Source organism: Loxodonta africana, chromosome 12 (assembly GCF_030014295.1).
Source record: "Loxodonta africana isolate mLoxAfr1 chromosome 12, mLoxAfr1.hap2, whole genome shotgun sequence".
NCBI lineage: Eukaryota > Metazoa > Chordata > Mammalia > Proboscidea > Elephantidae > Loxodonta > Loxodonta africana.
The window spans coordinates 85,271,527-85,290,146 of record NC_087353.1 but is presented as its reverse complement, the minus strand read 5'-3'; the positions used below and the strand labels follow the sequence as shown (position 1 = coordinate 85,290,146).

The following is an 18,620-nucleotide window of genomic DNA, read 5'->3' as shown; positions in this document are numbered from 1 at the left end:
GCCGCCGTGGCCAATCGGCGTGCAGCATGCAAATGAGGGGGCGCGTCATCGGGCGGCCAGCGCAGGCCCGGGCTGCCCTTCCTCCTGCTCCGGACTCTGGCCGGCCCGGAAATGCGGCTGTGGCCGGCAGACAAACCCGTGGGCCCGCAGCGCCCCGGGCCTGGGTGGTCCTTTAAGGAGCAATGATCAGGAGGGAGAGAGTGGTTGGACTCATGCACCCTGCAAATAATAGTTTCCCACCGATTGCACCTCATTCTTTTAATCCCTGCAGTATATCCTATGAGGCAGTTTCTACTATTGTTCCCATTTAACCGAGGAATCCAGGCCCAGAGATGTTTAGCAAGTCTCCCAGGATTATGATTCGGATTCTCACTTTGGTCTGATTCCATAGTTTCTGCCATAGCACTAGGAGCAGGCTCAGTTCACTTAGAATGGAAGAGCTTAAAGGTGCCTGTCTGGGAGCCAGATCCTGGGAACAGGCAAATTCCTATTGTCCAGCGTCATCTCCTCCAGGCAGTCTCCTCTGATGCCCAGACCCCTGGGTTGAGTGCCCCCTCTGAATTCAGTTGATGACGTCTGTTTAAGCATGTCTGCCATGCTAAACTTGCCTTTTTACAGCTGGGGCCCCAGTACCCAGCCTACCCTAGAGACAGCTGATGTTTGTGAAATATGCGAATGGATAAATGACTAAGGTACCAAGGCTGGGGAGGGCTAACTTCTGGAAGCCTGAGCACCTGGGAAGACAGGCTTTCTGGAGTGGAAGGTTGGAACTGCTGAAGCAGTAGATGGGTGCTGTGAACTCGGCTGTCCCACTCATGTCCATCCTCTGCAGCCCAGCGAGGAGGCCCACAGGGGCAGGACATGGGAGAGCAAGTCCCTTGCTGTGTGTCTGGAGCTCTTAATGGCCTCAGGAGAATGGGACCATCATCTGTGGCTCTCAATAAAAGGGGCTGGGGGCCAGGACACCTGGGTTGGCCCTGCAAGGGACATTCTTGAGGAAGAGTGGAGGCCAGAGTGGCACAGGGTGTGGCATTACACTGGGTCTGGAATGTAGTGGAACCAGTGGGTCAAGCTGGTTAGAGCCCCAGGCTCTGGCCCCAGGCCTTCGTTTCCCCTGTCCAGCAACCATCTTTACAGTCTTCCAGGATCCCCTCCCCAAGCACAAACACATGACTAAAAAGAAAATATTTATTGGGAAGGAGAAACAAAGGACACAGGGAGGGCCTTCGAGCTTAGGAGGCCCGAGCAGCTGTTCTGTGGTTGTCCAGATAGCGCCTCAGGGCTGTGGGATAATCGGTTATGACGCCAGTGGCCCCCAGGCCGAAGGCCACGTCAAAATCCGACTCTTCGTTAAGGCACCAAAATATCACCTAAGCAGGGAGGAAAGGGCTTGTAGGTTCCAAACGACTTTACCTGGAACATGGCTTTTTCTCCTCCTCTGTGGAGCCCTCCTAGTCGTGGAATGCTGGAGCTGATAAGTTTTCAGGCATTTTGTAAACTGGTTATTAAACACAGCTGCTATTAAAAATGAAATGATATGAACTTATAATTAAATAAAGTCTACTAAAACCAAAGATAATAAATACCTCAAACGCATCGTTTCCCTAAACGTTTTGCTATTACCAGTGTTCTGAGGTTATTTACGTCTGTTGAATCTGGATGGTGGCAATGCTACACACATCACTTCCCAACTCTGCATTCAGTGACTTGGTAGCTTGAAATTGACCAAAGGTGTGAGTATTTACACCAGGGAAATTGGCTCAAATCAGGCCCCCTCCCCCCACCTTTTTTTTTTTTCAAATCCCGGAGAGCCGGCTTTTGAGCATCTACCAGCATGCCACTGCTTCCCAGTGGGCAATGAGGTAGGTGAAGACGGTATTTTTAACCCAGGCAAGTCACCAGGCCTCCCGCTTTCTTAATTTGACAAATGAGGGTGATCGTCAATCTGACAGAATTGTGGTGACGATCCCTGAAGTGAGAGCGCTCATCTGAAAGAGCTTTGTCATTCCCGTCCCTCCCTCTCCCCCACATCCAATCAGCAGCCCAGTCCTGGCCTCTTTGTGAGTTAACTCTTCCATCCATCCCCACTGCTGCCACCCAGGCCCAAGTCCTATCAGTGGCAGCAGCAGCTTCCTAAGGGGCTCTCTGATTCCATACTGTCCCCCACAATCTCCTCTCCACACAGTGGCCAGAATAACCCTCACCTCGACAAACCTAAGTAGGATCAGTTCTCTCCTCTGTTTTTTAAGACCCTCAAAAGCTTCCTTTCCCTTTGGGCTGAAGTCCAAGCTCCTTATTGAGGTTCACAGGGCCTGCCTGCCTCAGCTTCTGCTGCCGTTTCCAGCTCAGCTTATGCCACTTCCTCCAGGCTGCAGCCCTATGGAACCCCTCAGTTCCTCTGACCACGGTGTTCTCCAGCTCCTCCAGCCTTCCCACATGCTAAGCGTTCTGCCTGAAATGTTCTTCCTTTCCTTCTCTATGAGTTAGCTTCCTCTCACCTTTCATGTGGCTGCTCACACCTCACTCCTTCAGGAAGGCCCTCCCTGACCCCGAAGACCACGACACTGTTTCCTTTCTGTCCACTCATTGCCTTGTGATGGCTTGCTTCATTTCTTTACTCTTCATTTTAAGTTCCCTGCTCAATCCGCTGGAAACCCTGGTGTTGCTGTGGTTAAGAGCTACAGCTGTTAACCAAAAGGTTAGCAGTTCAAATCTACCAGGTGCTCCTTGAAAACCCTGTGGGGCAGTTCCACTCTGTCCTATAGGGTCACGATGAGTTGGAATCAACTCTACAGCAATGGGTTGGGTTTGGTTTGGTTTTTTTTTTTGGCTCAATCCCCAGTACCACAGTGCCGAGAACATAGTACATGCTTAACAGAGGTTTGCTAACTGAATGACTTGGTCAAAGTAGATGCTCAGGTGAGGGGGAAGGGGTTGGCTGGGCCTGGTTTCCCCCTTCTCCGGCCTTTCTCCAGTCAGCTCATCAGGGATCAGCATAGTAGGTTCAATACATCATCACCTTAACATTTATCAAGCCCTTATTCAGTACTAGTTACATATCCCAAAGAGCTAATACTACCATCATCCCAATTCTACAGATGAAGAAACTGACTCGGAAGGTAAAGTGACCTGCCCAAATGACCCAGTTAGTTAGTGGCAGAGCTGTGACTGGACCTCAGCTGCCAGGCCCAATGCCTTGAATCACCTGCTTGCTGAGCGGGAGTGATAATCAGGTCCTACCTGTATCCCTCGCCCCTCCAAGTGTCGGATCAGGCTTTTTCTCATGATGAACCTGGGGGGAGGAGGTGGCAAGGGTGATGATGCGAGGGGTCAAAGGAGGAGGATTGTAGTGGGTCTCTATGGGGAATACTCAACCCAACCTTCTTGCCCACCTCACCATTTTGAAACCATAGCCGCCAACTGGTTCAGCCCAGGGCAGGAAAATGGGAAGTAGGTCCTGTGGACAGAAAGTGTTGGAGGTCAGCCACATGGGATGGGGTTGGGTAGTAGTGACCCCCTGACCAGTGTGACCCTGGACCCTCCAGAAGAACCCTAGCGGTCACCCAGATGAACAATTTGCCCATCGTTCGGCAAGATCCTACTCCGGTATCTTTGAATCCACACTTTGATGTCAGCGTGTGCCCCTCCCCTCATCATTTTGAGGAAACAGTCTCAGAGAGCTAAAGTAACTTGCCTGAGGTCACACAGCAAGTGAGTGGTGGGGCCAAGACCAGAACCCAGTTTGATTCAGAAGCTGGACACTCAGTCTGGATATTCTCCTGGTTGGGCCCAATCAATTTATTGAGACCTGACAGGGCTTAATGAGTTGGCTACTTGCCCCTAACTGTTCTGCTCCAGGGAGGACTTCAGATACTCTTTTTACAATTTCCAGGGCAGCCTTTGGAGCCAGAACCAAGACAAGCCTGTACTTCCAGCTGTGTGACCTTGGGCAAGTCACAGAGCCTCTCTGAGTCTCAAATTCTCCATGAGTACCATGGGGGTCATGATTCCTATACCTCCTGGGGGTGCTTAAAGCTCAATTAAGCTAAACAATGTACAAATAATTTGCAAATCCTGCAGAAAAAGTTTTGTGCTGTAATGATCTCCCTGTAGCTAAGGATTGTGGGGGCTGGCTGAGGAGCCTCCCTCAGGACAAGAGGGAGGAGAAAGCCACTGGGGACGACTTCTCAGGAAGCAAAGGGCAGAGGCTGGATTTGAGAACCAGGAAGTATCCAAATCCCTGATACTTTACTCAGCTCCTTATGTGGCTGTTACTTTGTTAATCCTTGTCTACTAGCAGGAAATGGCTTGCCTTTTTCTTTTGAGAATCTGACAAGAGTGCTGCTGAAATTAATGACTGTCTTCCCAGCCAGAGTGTAAGCTCACCAAGGGCCTCCCCGCCCCACGTTGGTCTTATTTACTAATGTAACTAACTGCACCTGGCATAGAGTAGGATGAATGACAACAGAGTACATATCTGTTGAATGAACAATAAGCAAACCCTTTCCCCTAAAACTCTACATCAATACACATTTGCATATAATTTCAGGGGGCTCATGGCTCCCTTCATTTTTGTGAATGCTCGGTAAGAGCCACTGTTTTAAAAAGACCTTGGAGTTAGGTTTGAGGGAAGCCAAGGAGCTGGGGAGCCAGAGTCTCCTCTTCCACAGCCAGGCTGAGAGGACCCTGAGCAATGGGGTTAGACCAGAGGGATCTCCAAGGGTCCCATCCCCTGCCCCCAAACGCCAGTACCTGTTGATGATGGTGGGCAGGAATGAGAAGACGAACTTCTCAGGGATTGGGATGAAGGGCAGCAGTCCCACGTAATAGAGCAGCAGCATCCAAAATGCTCGGCTTAGCGTGAAGGAGAAGGGCATCTCAGGGTTCTGGAGAGAAAAGGGAAGAAGTACGAAAAGGGTCAGTCTGCTCCTGGGAAAGAGGAACGGATGCTCAGGGTGCAGGGGGAACAGCCTTGGACATTCAGGGGCTCCCTGCTACCTGTGGGATCAAAGCCACACCTGGCTCAGTACAGCCTCCTCGTTCCCATCATTCCCATCTTCACACCTTTGCTCACACTTTCCTCCATACCTCACCTCTCTACATCCTCCCCTTTGAGACCCATTCCCCCAGAATCCTCCCAGATGCCTCAGGTCTAGACCCCTCAGGCTGGGCTGGATTCCAGCTCCTGGGAGGAGAGGCTGCAGGGAAACCAGGCGCAGGGAGGGAAAGCAGCCTCACAGCAGCCTTGCACTTCTGCATCACTGAGCTCTTCTCCGAGGCCCAGACGGTGATCTCGCTGCGGTCAAAGCACCTCACCAGGCCTGCTATCTGGCAGTGGGGGGGAGCAGGCAGTAAAGAGGAGAGCCAGGTCTCTCTCCACTGCCTGGAGCTCCAACCCCCAGCCACAGTGCCACCTTGTGAATGAGCTCTTCGTTCTCCCCTTTGACCTCCACGCTCATGGGTGTCCGAGGGAACCTCCGGAACAGGTCCTCCAGGCGCACCATGTGCCTGTCTGACCCGTGAGCAAAGTGGCCTGTGGGATGTGGGAAGAGGAATCAGGGAAGGATTGGTGGTGAGGGGGATCATGGGATGGCAGCCCAGAGGAGAAAAGAAGGCAGGAAGTTGAAGCTATTGCCCCATTCAGGCTCAGCTCTGCCCAGAGGTCACAGTCCAGGCTCTCACCAGGTGAGAAGTAAACCTCCAGCTCCTCCTTGTAGAGAGGCAGGTTCTGAGGGGAGAGAGCAGGGAGGATGTCACTAGGAGGCAGGAATGGAGGTGTGGCAACTCTCTGGGATGTGGCGTGGGGGCTGGGATAAAGCCCACCTCAAAGTCCAGGCTGCTCACTTCTTTGTTCAGGCCCGACTGGCGTAACAGGTTCTTGTCATGGGATACCACCACCACACCATCCTTTGTCAGCTGGCAGTCCAGCTCTAAGAAGTCGGCTCTCAGGGCCATGGCGCTGTGGGAGTAAAGGTCAGTGGGGAGCAGGGAATGGGGGATGGGGCCAAACTGCACGGTCTGAGGGAGGTTTGGGGGTAAGATGGGGGCACAGGGCAAGGCGGGATGTGCAGGTTGTACACTGTACCACTCCAGGGTGCTCTGGTCACCCAAACACGGCAGTAAATGACCCCCTGGTGTCCTGTCATGTACAACCGGCACAACCTTACAGGGCAACTGTGGGTCAAGGGCAGACACACTCACTTCTCCATGGCCTCCATGGTGTTCTCCAGCCTCTCTCCAGATCCTGGGTGGGGCAGCCGGAGTGGGTCCCTGAGGTCTGGGGTCCAGGAGCCTGGCCCTGACCTTTTCACTCGACATTCCCCCTTTCTGGCCTTCTTCCTTCCTTCGCCTCGGATCCCCTGCCTCATCACCCCCAGTCCACACAGGTACTTCTTGCCTATTCCATGTCCTGCCCTCGCTCTCTCCTCCTACTTTGGAAGCTAGCTGACCCCCTTCTAGAATCCTGTCCTGGAGACCTACTCTCTCCTATCCACCCTGGCACCTGTCTTGCTACCCCTGCTCCACCCTCAACTGCTATTGCCCCAACCCCCCTCCCACCCCAGCCCAGCTCACCTCCTCGGTGGGCCCCCAGGCGGGGACAGAAGGCTGGAACCCAAGGTGTGTGCAGTAGGCGTGGCCGGCGCAGAAAGAAGATGGAGAGCATGATGTAGCCACCCAGGGCGGGCAGGGCATAGTACAGCAGAGGGCTCATGGCTGCACTGCAGCTCAGGGCTCTGGTTGCTGAGAGCTCTATGTCCCTGACCGACTGTGCTGCCTTGCTGCCTGCCTGGCTGGTGTAGGCTGGCTCTACCACTGGCCGCCACCACGCCCCTGGGACCTGCTGAGCCTGCTGCTGGCTCGGGGCCAGGCTGCAGGCTAGGGCTGGGGTAGAGGGAGCTGTAGAGGCAGCCTGAGTCTCACACCCATAGACGCCTCACAGGCCCCAGCATACCTCTATCCTCAGGCACATTGGGAGAATGAAGTCCCCACCACCAGGTCTGCTGCCATCTTCCCCCCTCCCACTGGTGCTTATGGCCAGGAAACACATCTGCCATTGCAACTTCCAAAGAATCTGGGGCTGTGTAGGGTGTACCTGAGTCACCCCCAAGTCACCCCTAGCCAGTTAGACAGGAAGTCATTGGAGGGGACAAGGACGGTGACTAAGGGGAAAACTGACCCCACTCTTTCCAAGAGTCTGGAATTCCTTACACCTGGCCAGATGGGTAGGATGATGGTGAGCCACCAAAGGTCACCAAGGCTGGGTAAAATCACAACTGGGAAGAGGCTTGGGCACTAGTAGGGTCAGGGACATCGGCGAACAGACAGAGCCAGGGTCATCCGTGTACACATCTCTATATTTATATATTAGATACAGGCACAGGGAGGTGGGCAGGGGGCACCGGGCTCGCCATGTGCCCCCACCTCCACTTCTGATCACCCACACACAGAAGCAGCAGGGCGTTAAATGTGGCAGCTTTGCGGGGGAGGGGGCTGAGGCCTGGGCCCTGCTCCTCAGGGATACTAGCCCTTGAGACTTAGGAATGTTCCTCAGGGAAAACGGGGTGGGGTTTTGATGAGGTGAGTGGAGCAAGGCTAGCCAGAAGTCCCTACTCAGTGCCCCCACCCCCTCGCCACCCCTTAGTAAGTGCTGGGGGCAGTCAGGTCCCCCTGATTCCAGAACTACCAGAGACTGAGATAGCTGGGGTAAGTGCAGGCAGAGCAAGGTGGAGGGCAGTTTGCTTTGGGGTTACCTGAGTCCCTCAGGCCCTGGGGGGGAAAAAGGGAGAAAGGGAAAAAGGTCTTGGTCTGCCTGAAGCAGGAAGTCCAAGCACAGGGAGAGGTGGCCAGGCCCGCCCTCTGCCCTGGCCGGGGCTGCCAGGGTCTGGGCTGGGCAGTGTCCATTTTCTAAGAGTCCAGCAGGGGAGGGGCAGGCAGGTGGCAGGGCCTAAATGAAAAGGCAGGCAGGAAAGGAACCATGAGTACCCACGACAGAACCTGTCAGAGCCCTGACCTCAATTCTTCCCATTTCCTTCTCACAGCTGGGTAGATATTTAGCCTCTCTGTATCTCAGTTTCCTCATCTGTAAAATGGGGATAATAACAGAACCTATCTCAAGGCGCTGCTGTGAGGATTAGGATTAGTTAATATATGTCAGCCTCTTATGATAGTGCTTAGTACTATGAAGCGTTTGCTCTCCTTATTAGAATGGTCTCTAGGAAACTGAGGTGCGTCTTCTACAAGATGATGCAGCTCTTATGTGGCAGAGCTGGGGTCTGAACCCAGGCCACAGCTGGTGAAAGGCAGGAAGGAGACTGGAGGGAGGAGAGTGCAGCAGGGGTGGACGTAGGATCAGCAGGGTTCCCCAACGGTGTGTGAACTGCTGACCTGAGCATGAGGTGTGAGGAGGTCTGGTGCTCCTCCCAGAGCAACCACTGCCCCACCTGCCTCTCTGTCCACACTGAGAGTCAGAGCCTGGCTCTGTTCCTCAGATGGTGAGAGGGGCCCTCAATAACCTCTGAGGGCCTGGAATGGCTACTGGGGCTGGAGGATGCAGGGCGTTAACGGGGAAGCATTTGGGACTGGAGGCAAGGGGATGGGATACACCACAGTTCTGTGGCCCGAGCAGGCTCCGGGCCCTTCTCTTACCACCATACATGTGGATCATGGGTGTGAGGCAAGCTTGAGAGACCGTATGGAGGCGTGCTGAACACCTCGGTATCAGAGTAGGTCTGTGTTGGTGGGGAGCACTCACCAAGCCCCAGGGAGCAGGGGCATCTGTCCAGTTTAAGTGGCTTCTAGTGCCTCAGGCTGGAAGCGGGCTGTCTCCTGAAAGATGAGTGCCTTCAGTCGCTCCTTGGGTAGATCATCCAGCTCCATGTCAAAGGTGAAGGGTTCCTCGGCCACCGGCTGTGGTGACAAAGACAGCAAGGGCTCAGGCTATCCCTTGGGGGATGCCCACCCACCCACCTACCTGTCAGTCTTGCTGCTGGTAGCTGACCCACCTCATCTGTGGGGTCATAGTACTGCTCCAGGTAGGGGTGGGCCAGTGCTTCCTCTACTGTGATCCGTTTGTTTGGGTTAAAGGTCAACATCCGGTCCAGCAGTTCAAGCGCTAGGGAAGGGCAGGAGTCAAAGGTCAAAGGGCAAGCTTGAGTAGTTCCCCAAAGCATCACTCTGCTTCTCAGTACCCTGGGGCCTGTCTATTCAGACAGCTGCTGGGCTCACACACCGTCTCCACTCAGTTTTTATCCGATAGCAGTCCTCAAGTCTCTCTCACCTTTGGGGTCTGACTTGGGAAAGAGCTTGGCCCAGGCCACCTTGGTCTTGGCAGGCAGAGACTGTAGGTAGTTTCGGGCCTTCATGTTGATGATACAATTCAGGTCTTCCTGGGATGGGGAGCCCAGAATACCTATGGGTGACGCAGGTGACTTGGTGAGAGATTTCTACTCCCTCCTGGGAGTAGAAAAGGCAAGGAGCTAAGAACCAGAGTCCCGTCCTCCCCCCAGTGATTGACTCCAGGCCCTCACAGAGTCACCTCTGCCTGGGGTGAAAAGCAAAGGGTCTGCATTCAGGAAACCCTAGGCTCAAATTCCAGCTCTAGCACTTCCTAAATGTACAGTTTAGACTTGCCTTTGCCTTGAAATACTGTGAGATGATACAGGGGCTCAACATGTTGTGACCCTACAGATTCAACGACCCTAAAGAATTCTCATTTCTGATAAGCTAATCTCCCTCCCACTCAGTCGACCAGGGCCCCCTTACTCAGAATGTGGTTGAGCTGGTCCAGGTAGTGCTTGCCAGGGAAGATGGGCCGGTTGGAGAGCATCTCAGCCAGGATGCAACCCACAGACCAGATGTCGATGGACTTGGTATAGCCCTGGGGAGGCGGAGAGAGTGATGGGGTCCTGAGCCAGCCTCAATACAAGGCCTTCTTGTCTGGGCCAACCCACCATCCCCAACCTAGATCCAACACCGGCCAGGGAGGCAGAGGGCAGAGGCCTGGAGGACTGAATACTCAGCTTCCTTTCCAAGCCCAAGGGCTGGAGTGATGAGATGGTGCCCAGGGGGGAACTACCTGCATCATGGGGGTCAGTGCCTTGCTTGGAGGTGGCCCAGGGCTTCCTAGGACCTGGTTCCCTCCCTGCAGCGGTAGGCAGCCCCCCTACCTTGGAGTTGAGCATGATCTCTGGTGCCCGGTACCAGCGTGTAGCCACGTACTCTGTCAAGAACCCGGTGTGGTCGTGCTCAGGATCGGCAATCCGGGCCAGGCCAAAATCACAGATCTGGAATCAAACCCAGGCTGCTAAGTTCGATGCTCAAGGCCTCCACAGCTCAAGCAGTTGTATCGCTGCACCTTTGCCCATGCTGTTCCCCTTGCCTGGGATGCTCTCTACAATGGGCTTCCGCTGACCTAGACTGCGTCTTTGTGCAAATAAGGAAATGGTTCCCCTTCTGATGGGCACAGTCCTGCCTAGCGCAGACTACTTAGTGAACAGAAAGCAGGGTAACTCTCAGCCTCCAGTCCTTCACAGGGAGGGGCCCCCTGCGTAGCAAACAAACTGCTGCCACCATGCCTCTGCTAATCCCACTTCCTCCAGGAAGCCTTCCCTGACAGACTTAGCCCCCAAGGAGTTCCCAGGAACTCTGCTACGCCTTTTGGCCCTTTGGGTACGGGAAACTCACTCCTGAAGCAGTCCTACTTCTTTTCCAGCTGTCAGCTAGAAATTCTTCCAAAGGCTAAAGAGACATGTCTCCCAGGCCACGAGGACCCCAGAGAACCATTTGTCCAAGATCCTTCAGAAATATGGAGAGTAATCGTGTGCCTGATAGAGGCAAGGAAACCAAAGGCAGAGAGGGGGAGGCTGGCTCTAGCTTATGGGGCCACCTGGAAGCCCCTAGAGAAGCACCCGAACCCCTGACCTTAAGGTCACAGGTGGTGTTGATGAGCAGGTTGGAGGGCTTTAGGTCTCGGTGCAGCACATTGGCAGAGTGGATATATTTGAGGCCCCGCAGGATCTGGTAGAGGAAGTAGCAGACATGGTCATTGCTCAGCTGCTGGCTTTTGAGCAACTTGTATAGGTCTGTCTCCATCAGGTCCTGTACAATGTAGCTGAGGGTGGCACCAGAGAACCCCTCCCCAGGCCGGGGGTAGCAGGAGGAACTGGGTTAAGGAGAATAAGCTAGACTGCACATCCCCTCCAGTTGGGACCCTTTGGACTCAGATTTGCCAGCCCATATTGTTAGCCAGACAGGGCTCATACTCAGCTGTGGGGCTTGGGGCATCTTCACATCTCAGTTGGGTGACCCTGAGCAAGGCAGTTGTGTTCTATGGCTCTAAACTGTGAAAGGGAGAACTTCACAGTTCAGAGCACCAGCGTAGGAGTTAACATACCAAAGTCTGAAATCCCTACTCTACTACTCACTGGCTTTCTGACCTGTCTGTGCCTCTATTTCCCCATCTGCAAATGAAGGAAATAACTATTCTTTAGAGGGTGGTTGTGAGGACGGGATGACAAAACCCATGTAAAACAGTCAGCCCAGTGTTTGACACATAGTAAGTAATCAGCAAACATCAACTATTATAAATGTCCGTGCCACATGGCTGTTGAGAGGGTTAAATGAGATAATGCATGAACACCATCTGGCATGCAATAAATATTTGCTTATTTTTAAATTCCTGCCTGATGGGAATGGTTTGCGCAAGAAAAATGAGGAGATACTCCCAACAGCACACTCCTACTCAAAGAAGAGTCGTTGGCCAAAAATCAGAAGATTGAGGAATAAATGTACATTTACATTTTAAGATAAAACAAATATTAAATATAAATAAATGCCATTTGGCTTGTCTCTGGAGGAATAAGTACTGAATATCTTTTAGAATCAGCCTCAAAAGGGCCTTCTGAGGACATGTGGACCAACCCTGCTGCTTTAGAGATGGGGAGGCCCAGCAAGAGGCAGTGACTGGCTTAAGGTCACACAGCAAGTCAGGGTAAGCACAGAGATTCCCTGTCCAGTCTGTGGTGGAGGCTGCAGACTCTACAGGGCAAATCCCCACTCTTGGGTGGAGGCTGGGGCCCTGGTGATGCAGTGGTTAAGAGCTACAGCGAGCTATGGCTGCTAACCAAAACACTGGCAGTTTGAATTCACCAGCCACTCTTTGGAAACCCTACGGGGCAGCTCTATCCTATTCTACAAGGTTGCTGAGTTGGAATCAACTCGATGGCAACAGGTTTGGTTTTTATTTACTTTGGGTGGTGGTCTGGGATGGGAGAAGGGGTGATGGTATCATAAGCTGCTGAAAACAGAAGCCATCCAGCCAGGCAGGAAGTGGACAACAAACCAGGAAAGCAATATCAGAGGAGGGCAACAAAGGTTAGGCTGTCCCTCCCTGGGCAAGGTTCAAGTTCAGAGGTGACTTGGGTGGGGTTCTGAGAGGGAAATCCCAGAGAAAAGACAAGTTCTTATTTGGGGAAGGGGAAGAGGCAGCAACAGAAGCACTTGATTTTGGACTTTCTGAGTCTCCTTTTCCTCATCTTTGAAATAGAGCTCACAAGGCCCATCTCTTAGGGCAGTTGGGAGGGAGAATAAGAACCATCAAAGCACTTGCAGGCACAGCTCTCGACACATAGTAGGCCCTCAAGGAAAGGCAGTTTTCTTCCTTCCTGCCTTCCTTCCAGTCTGGGGTCTAGAGAGCAAAGAATCAGTCTGTTAAGCAAGAACCAACTGTGGGCAGAGGCTGGATCATGTCACAGAACTGCAGATGTCAGAAGACAAAGCTCCCATAGAGACTATCTCACCCAGCCCCCTACTGAGGCACAGGGCAGAAAAGGGACTAGCCCAAGGCTACATGGCCTGGCTGCAGCAGGCCAGGATTCAATGAAGGCCCCAATCCTTTAACACTCTGTGTGTGGCCTCTCGGGCCAGAAAGTTTCTTTTACTGGGTTTGTTCTGGAAGGTGGTAGGGAAGAAGGAAGCAGAAAGAATGCCAATGCTGTCCCCAGCCCAGCTCCAAGGCCACGCCTGGCCAGCCATCCGGCAGAGGTGAAGGATACACGTCCCGCATTGCTTCCAGGGTGGGTGCCCGCAGAATGTCTCGGATGCCAATGACATTCTCATGGCGGAAGCGTAGCAAGATCTGGATCTCCCGCAGCGTGCGCTGGCAGTAGGTCTGATGCTCAAAGGGGCTGATCTTCTTGATGGCCACACGAATCTTGCGCACGTGGTCATAAGCTGAGCTGAGAGGGCCAGAGAGATGTTGATGGTGTGGCCTTATAAAGGGGGAGTCCAGGACTGGTAGCCCCACCCAGGCCTTGGCAGGGAGGGAAGGGAGCAGGAGAGGGCTCTGGTCAAGCCATAAACAATGATGGTTCCTTCCTGCTGGGGAGGCCTGGGATCTCTAGGGAGAAGGCAGGGGACCAGCCAGGCAGCCCTTTGGTGACTTCACAAACGGAGGAAGAGGCTGACCGCTCGCTGACATCCCCTATTCTCACCCCCCTTTCATTCTAGTTGCCCTGAACCTTCATCTTCCTCTTCCCACAGGGTGTGCGCCCTGAACTCCAGACAGGTCCAGGGATGGAGATGAATAGAGGACATACAATGAGGCAAATACAGTGAGACGGAGGGGGCCATAGGAAGGGCTGGAAAGAAGGGACAAGGCAGGGGTTGGTGTCAGGGTGAAGTACCTGGGCAGCAGAGCTGTTCCTACAGGAACAGAAGCCCAGAGCCGCCGGTGAGGCTGGGAGAGTTCACAGACCCCTCCCAAAGGATGCAGGGAGGCACTCCTGGCCCTCATCCCTCACTGGGCCTCTGGCCCCCAGCCCAAAGCCCTGCCCCACCCTGCCCAGCCCTAAGCGCTACTCTTCTCTCCCAAACTGTTTTGGCACAGTCTCAGTGGGAGAATCCCAGGCATCCTCTCTCCAAAGAAGGTCCTTTACTCCCCCTTAGGATACTACCTCCCCAAGAACACTTAACCTCTTCGGCCCCGGGTCTCCACCCGTTCCTCCCAAGGTCCCCACAGGTCCCCTCGATACACTCAGAAGCCCCTCCCTTCAGTATGGAGTGATCCATTCAAGGCCTCCAAGCCCCCTCCCACTGGAACGCACGCAGCGCCCCCTCCCCCAGAAGGCACTCAAAGGTCCCCTCCCCGGGACGCTCCCCGAGCCTCCTCAGTCCCCTGCCTCTTCGGGACGCTCGAGTCTCCACATCTCAGGAAGTACTCAGCACCCCTTCCCCTCTCCTCCCCGACTCTTGGAGCCCCCTCCCCTTAAATCACCCTGATCGCTTAAACAGCCCCCCCCCGGGACGCCCCCTCACCTGACCATGCCGTACGCGCCCTCGCCGATGTACTGCAGCTGCGAGTAGCGAGGGCCCACGTCGAACGGCTGCCCCTTTACTACCTCCACTTCCCCCGGGACCCCCAGGCAGACCCCATCAGCTCCCCGGGGCTCCCCGCCCCCCTCAGTCGCCGCCGTCGCCATCTCCACTCCTCCCCTCCCACCTCCCCCCGGCGGCTGCGCCCGAGGCCCCGCCCCTTCCCGCCCGCCCTGTCACCGCGGAGCGGCCCGCGCCGGGTCCCGCCCCCGCCCCACCCCTGGCGCCCCGCCCCGCGCTGGCGCCCCGCCCCGCGCTGGCGCCCCGCCCCGCGCTGGCGCCCCGCCCCGCGCTGGCGCCCCGCCCCGCGCTGGCGCCCCGCCCCGCGCTGGCGCCCCGCCCCGCGCTGGCGCCCCGCCCCGCGCTGGCGCCCCGCCCCGCGCTGGCGCCCCGCCCCCTGGCTCCCGCGCAGCTCGAGGCTGGGCCGCGGGCGTCACGTGGTCCGCTCCTGAGCGCGCCCAGATTGTCTCCTGCGGGCGTTGTGGTCCTCGGCGCCCGCGGGCTCCACGGGGCGGTCTTAGGGCTGGTCCGGACCGCCCCCCCCGGGGAGAGACGAGCCCAGTAGGGCTGGCCGGTGAACTTGTCCCGAAGCCGCCCAGCGGGTGTGTGGTGCAGCCGGGACGTGTCGCCGACTTCCCGAAGGAAGGGCTGCGGCCGAGGCGCGCCCAGGGGTTCGAGATGGAACCCTCGCCGGCCCCTTGTCGTTTGGCCAGGCTCGCCCCTGATAAGGGATCCCCTCGGTATTTCACAGTAGCCCTGCAAGATGGCTTCATCACAGATGTGGCTTGCCTCCAGACGGGCCTGGTGACCTGGAGCCATTCAGCTCAAGTGAGAGCTGGTGAACCCAGGGGTCCAGATTCCCAGCGTCTGGCTTGTCGACAGAGCCTGTGGAAGTGGGCTGTGGGTACCTCTCCTCTGCCAGCAACTGCAGCAGTGGCGGTCTGCTGCTTGATTAGTGCCCGGAGCACAGATAACCCCAGCCAACTTTTACTTGGGAGGCAGGAGAGAGGCAAGAAGGCCGCATGCAGAGGTGACTGGGTTTGATTAAGATAACACTATCTGGATTTTCCCCAAAACCGCAAAATTGGAAACGTTTTTGTTGCCATTGGATTTGGCAAAATGGGAACCCTGGCAAGATCAGCATCGTGAACCTGTACCAGACACTGCAGTTTACAGAATGTTTGGATCATTTCAGTTTAGGACAACTCTAAAATATAAGTGTCATCCGATTTTCTTAGCTGAATGAGCAGAGGCCATGTCTGTCCATTACTGTATCATGCCCCCCTCCCCGTGCCTGGCACTGAATAGATGACGTTTTACAGATGGGGAAGCTGAGACTAGGATTAACTGACTTGGGTAAACAGTCACCTCACGGTGATGACAGCTCTGAGACTCAAAATGATGTCTCCTGATATGGAGGCAGAAGCTTTTTCTGATCCCGTACTTAGTCCCTCAGAGTCAGACTGTTAGAACTGAAGAAAAGACCCTCAGAGCATCCAGTCCACCTCCCTCATTTCACACTGAAAATATACGTTGGAAGCTGATTCACAAAAGGAGACATCTCCTAGGCTTCAGTAAGTAAGGATGTTTTTAGATCCTTGTATGCGTTCCAGACCAAAAGGCAAAACGGAATCGTAATTAGGATTCTGAAATTGCTCATCATTAGACCCACGGCCAGGCACTCCAACTCTGATGGATGAGTTGCTGATTCCCGACACCCCATAACTCAATGACGGTTCAAGAGGTGCAAATTAGATCAAAGTTTTTTCAGCTATTCATCTGATAAACTATTCAACGTCACTGTGTGCAAAGCTCTGAGCTAGGCACTGCAGCTGGTGAAAGATTGTAGTATGAATTAGTGGTTAAGAGCAGGAGTTCTCTGGAGCCGAATTGCCCAGGTTAGAATCCCATTTTTGCCACTCACTTGCTGTGTTACCCTGGACAAATTACCTACTGGCCTCTCTGTTCCTGGAGTTTATTATCTACTGAAGAGATAAAATGTATACACATAAGTCAGTTGGATACAAGATAAATGGATGTAACATCTAGTGTGAGCTCAGGGGTGGGAGAGATCACTCTTTCTGGGAAAGTGAGGGAGGGATAATGGAGGAGGTGGCATTAAGCCATTGGAAAAACAGTGGCATTTCAGCATGCCTGGCTTTTTTTTTTTTTTGGCTAGAGGAAAGGTGTCAAGGAGGAGGAGCAGCCTGAGCCAAGGCACAGGGTCGGGAGCATGCCTTGTCCAGTGTGACTGGGGTTTAAAGCAGTAAGGGGAGTTTAGGCTGGCTGGGTGCGGCCAGATCGAGTGAGGGAAGGTCTTGGGTTCTGGCAAGGAGTTTGGATGTTACTCAGTGAGCAGTAAGAGCCTTTGAGGGATTTTTGCCAGATCATTTTGCAACTGCAGGAGAATATAGTGACTCAGAGAAAACACCGTGGAGTTCAGCACTAAGCCAGGTTTCCTGAGTGGGAGTGTTTCCCGGCATAGGAAAGGCTGGTGTATCCGGTGAGGCCGCCTGCAACCTCAGGCTGCACTTGTCTCATTGAAGAGAGTGACCGAGATTGCCCTCTAGTGGCTGTGGTTGGTATTTCCTCGGACGGTTGGACTGGGATTTCTTAGTCTATTGAACTGATTCACATTCAACTGATAGAAACTGAGCATCTATTCTGTGCCAGGCACTTTTATATACATTAGCTCCTGTAATCCTTACAGAAGCCGTATGAAGTCAATACTATTATTTCCGTTTAAGGGAAGAGAAAAACAGAGGCTTATTGAATTGTAGAGTTGGAAGGGACCCTAGGAATCATTTTCCTCTCCAGGTAGTTCATTATGTCCCACCCAGCTCACTGCTTTGTTTGAGTTTTTTAGCAGCTTCTAGTTGGTTATCTCTGTCCTCTGTATTTACCCAGATTAAATCTTAAACCCAGTTCTTATCTTTTTGTGATTTCAAGGACTGGAACCTTGTTTTTTCAGAGCACAAATGAACCTTCCCATTTCAACTAACTCCACTAATCATCACTAACAGAGAAGGTAGCAAGTACGCAGAAATAGAGGTCAGAGGGCATTTACAAATTTGTCAAGATTTAAGTACTGACCATTTTTTAAGGGAAGGGTGAAGAAGAATTGACGCCTTCGAATTTTGGTGTTAGCGGAGAGTACTGAGTATAGCATGGACTGCTAAAAGAACGAACAAGTCTGCCTTGGAAAGAGTACAGCCAGAATAAAAGCAGAAAGAAGCAAGGATGGTGAGACTTTGTCTCACATGCTGTGGACATGTTGTCAGGAGGGACCAGTCCCTGGAGAAGGACATCATGCTTGGTAAAGTGGAGGGTCAGTGAAAAAGAGGAAGACCCTCAATGAGATGGACTGCCACAGTAGCTGCAACAATGGGCTCAAGCATAACAAGGATTGTGAGGATGGTGCAGGACGGGGGCAGTGTTTCATTCTTTTGTACATAGGGTGGCTATGAGTTGGAACCGACTGGATGGCACTTAATGACAACAACACTTTTTTTTTCTTAATCTAAAAAACCTCTGCTGTAGTTTTCTAATGACACCTCTTCAAGTATTGGAGAATATCTATGGCCAAACATCTCTCTTCAGGAATAGGCCTTCTTCACCTAATCCTTTCTCTGAAATCTTTGTCGCCACCTCTGCCAGTCCCTACTGGCATCCTTCCCTGGGCTCCTCTTCTCACCAGCCTTTTTTCTCTTCACCATCCCCCTTAGTCACATCACACTCCTATGGCATCAACTTTTTGCTTTATGTAAAATCTCTACCCTTAGCCATTGCCTTTCTCCTTCATCCTGGTGCCAGATTTCCAGTGTTTGCTGCACACCTTTACCTGGAGGCTAGCTGATACAAATATTCAGCATGTCCAGTGAAAGTCATCCTCTTTATTTCCAAACCTGTTTCTTTTCCAGACTCTATTAGCTTTAGTATTACCACCATTCTCTCAGGATCAAACCTTGTCGTTTTTCATTTCACCATTTCTCTCCGCATCCAACCAATTTCTTCTCATTTTATTGCCAAAGCCATCCCCTCTACAATGGGTCAGACTGTAATTTCATATTATCATATTTTTACTTTTTAACTTTTCAGTTTAAATAGTTTTAGATTGACCAAAAAGTTGCAAAAAATAGTTCAAAGGATCTCCATATACCCTTCACCACACTCTCTAAATGTTAACATTTTAAATAAACGCAATACAATGATCAAAATCAGAAAATTAACATATTATCTGATCAGGAAAC

At 53.1% G+C, this 18,620-nt stretch overlaps 2 protein-coding genes across 2 annotated transcripts; both read right to left on the bottom strand.

Moving 5' to 3' along the window:
* Positions 1–186: 186 nt before the first annotated feature.
* GDPD3 (glycerophosphodiester phosphodiesterase domain containing 3) lies at positions 187–7,211 on the bottom strand. Its single transcript, XM_010598496.3, has 10 exons — positions 6,574–7,211; positions 6,202–6,244; positions 5,824–5,959; positions 5,683–5,728; positions 5,415–5,533; positions 5,239–5,328; positions 4,753–4,886; positions 3,398–3,457; positions 3,241–3,292; positions 187–1,370 (listed from the first exon to the last, which is right to left on the bottom strand). The coding sequence occupies exons 1-10, from the start codon at positions 6,710–6,712 to the stop codon at positions 1,233–1,235; spliced, it is 957 nt and encodes a 318-aa protein (XP_010596798.1). The 5' UTR covers positions 6,713–7,211; the 3' UTR covers positions 187–1,232.
* Positions 7,212–7,336: 125 nt separating this feature from the next.
* Positions 7,337–14,477, bottom strand: MAPK3 (mitogen-activated protein kinase 3). The gene is made up of 9 exons (XM_064295795.1): positions 14,314–14,477; positions 13,053–13,235; positions 10,921–11,110; positions 10,167–10,283; positions 9,763–9,877; positions 9,278–9,409; positions 9,003–9,112; positions 8,753–8,907; positions 7,337–7,945 (listed from the first exon to the last, which is right to left on the bottom strand). Exons 1-8 carry the CDS (start codon positions 14,475–14,477, stop codon positions 8,785–8,787), a joined length of 1,134 nt encoding a protein of 377 aa, XP_064151865.1. The 3' UTR covers positions 7,337–7,945; positions 8,753–8,784.
* Between the last annotated feature and the right edge of the window lie 4,143 nt (positions 14,478–18,620).

Bases quoted from the DNA above. Each gene is read 5' to 3' on its own strand.
- MAPK3 (XM_064295795.1), bottom strand. From the start codon at position 14,477: ATGGCGACGGCGGCGACTGAGGGGGGCGGGGAGCCCCGGGGAGCTGAT. The intron at 11,111-13,052 runs GTATCCTTCACC...TGCCACCCTCAG, and splicing joins CTGGAAGCAATGCGGGACGT to CTACATTGTACAGGACCTGA. The intron at 10,284-10,920 runs GTCAGGGGTTCG...GTTTGATTCCAG, and splicing joins ACACCACCTGTGACCTTAAG to ATCTGTGATTTTGGCCTGGC.
- GDPD3 (XM_010598496.3), bottom strand. From the start codon at position 6,712: ATGAGCCCTCTGCTGTACTATGCCCTGCCCGCCCTGGGTGGCTACATC. The intron at 5,534-5,682 runs GTGAGAGCCTGG...CACATCCCACAG, and splicing joins GGAGGTTTACTTCTCACCTG to GCCACTTTGCTCACGGGTCA. The intron at 1,371-3,240 runs GTAGGACCTGAT...CTCCCTGCTTAG, and splicing joins TGGAGGGGCGAGGGATACAG to GTGATATTTTGGTGCCTTAA.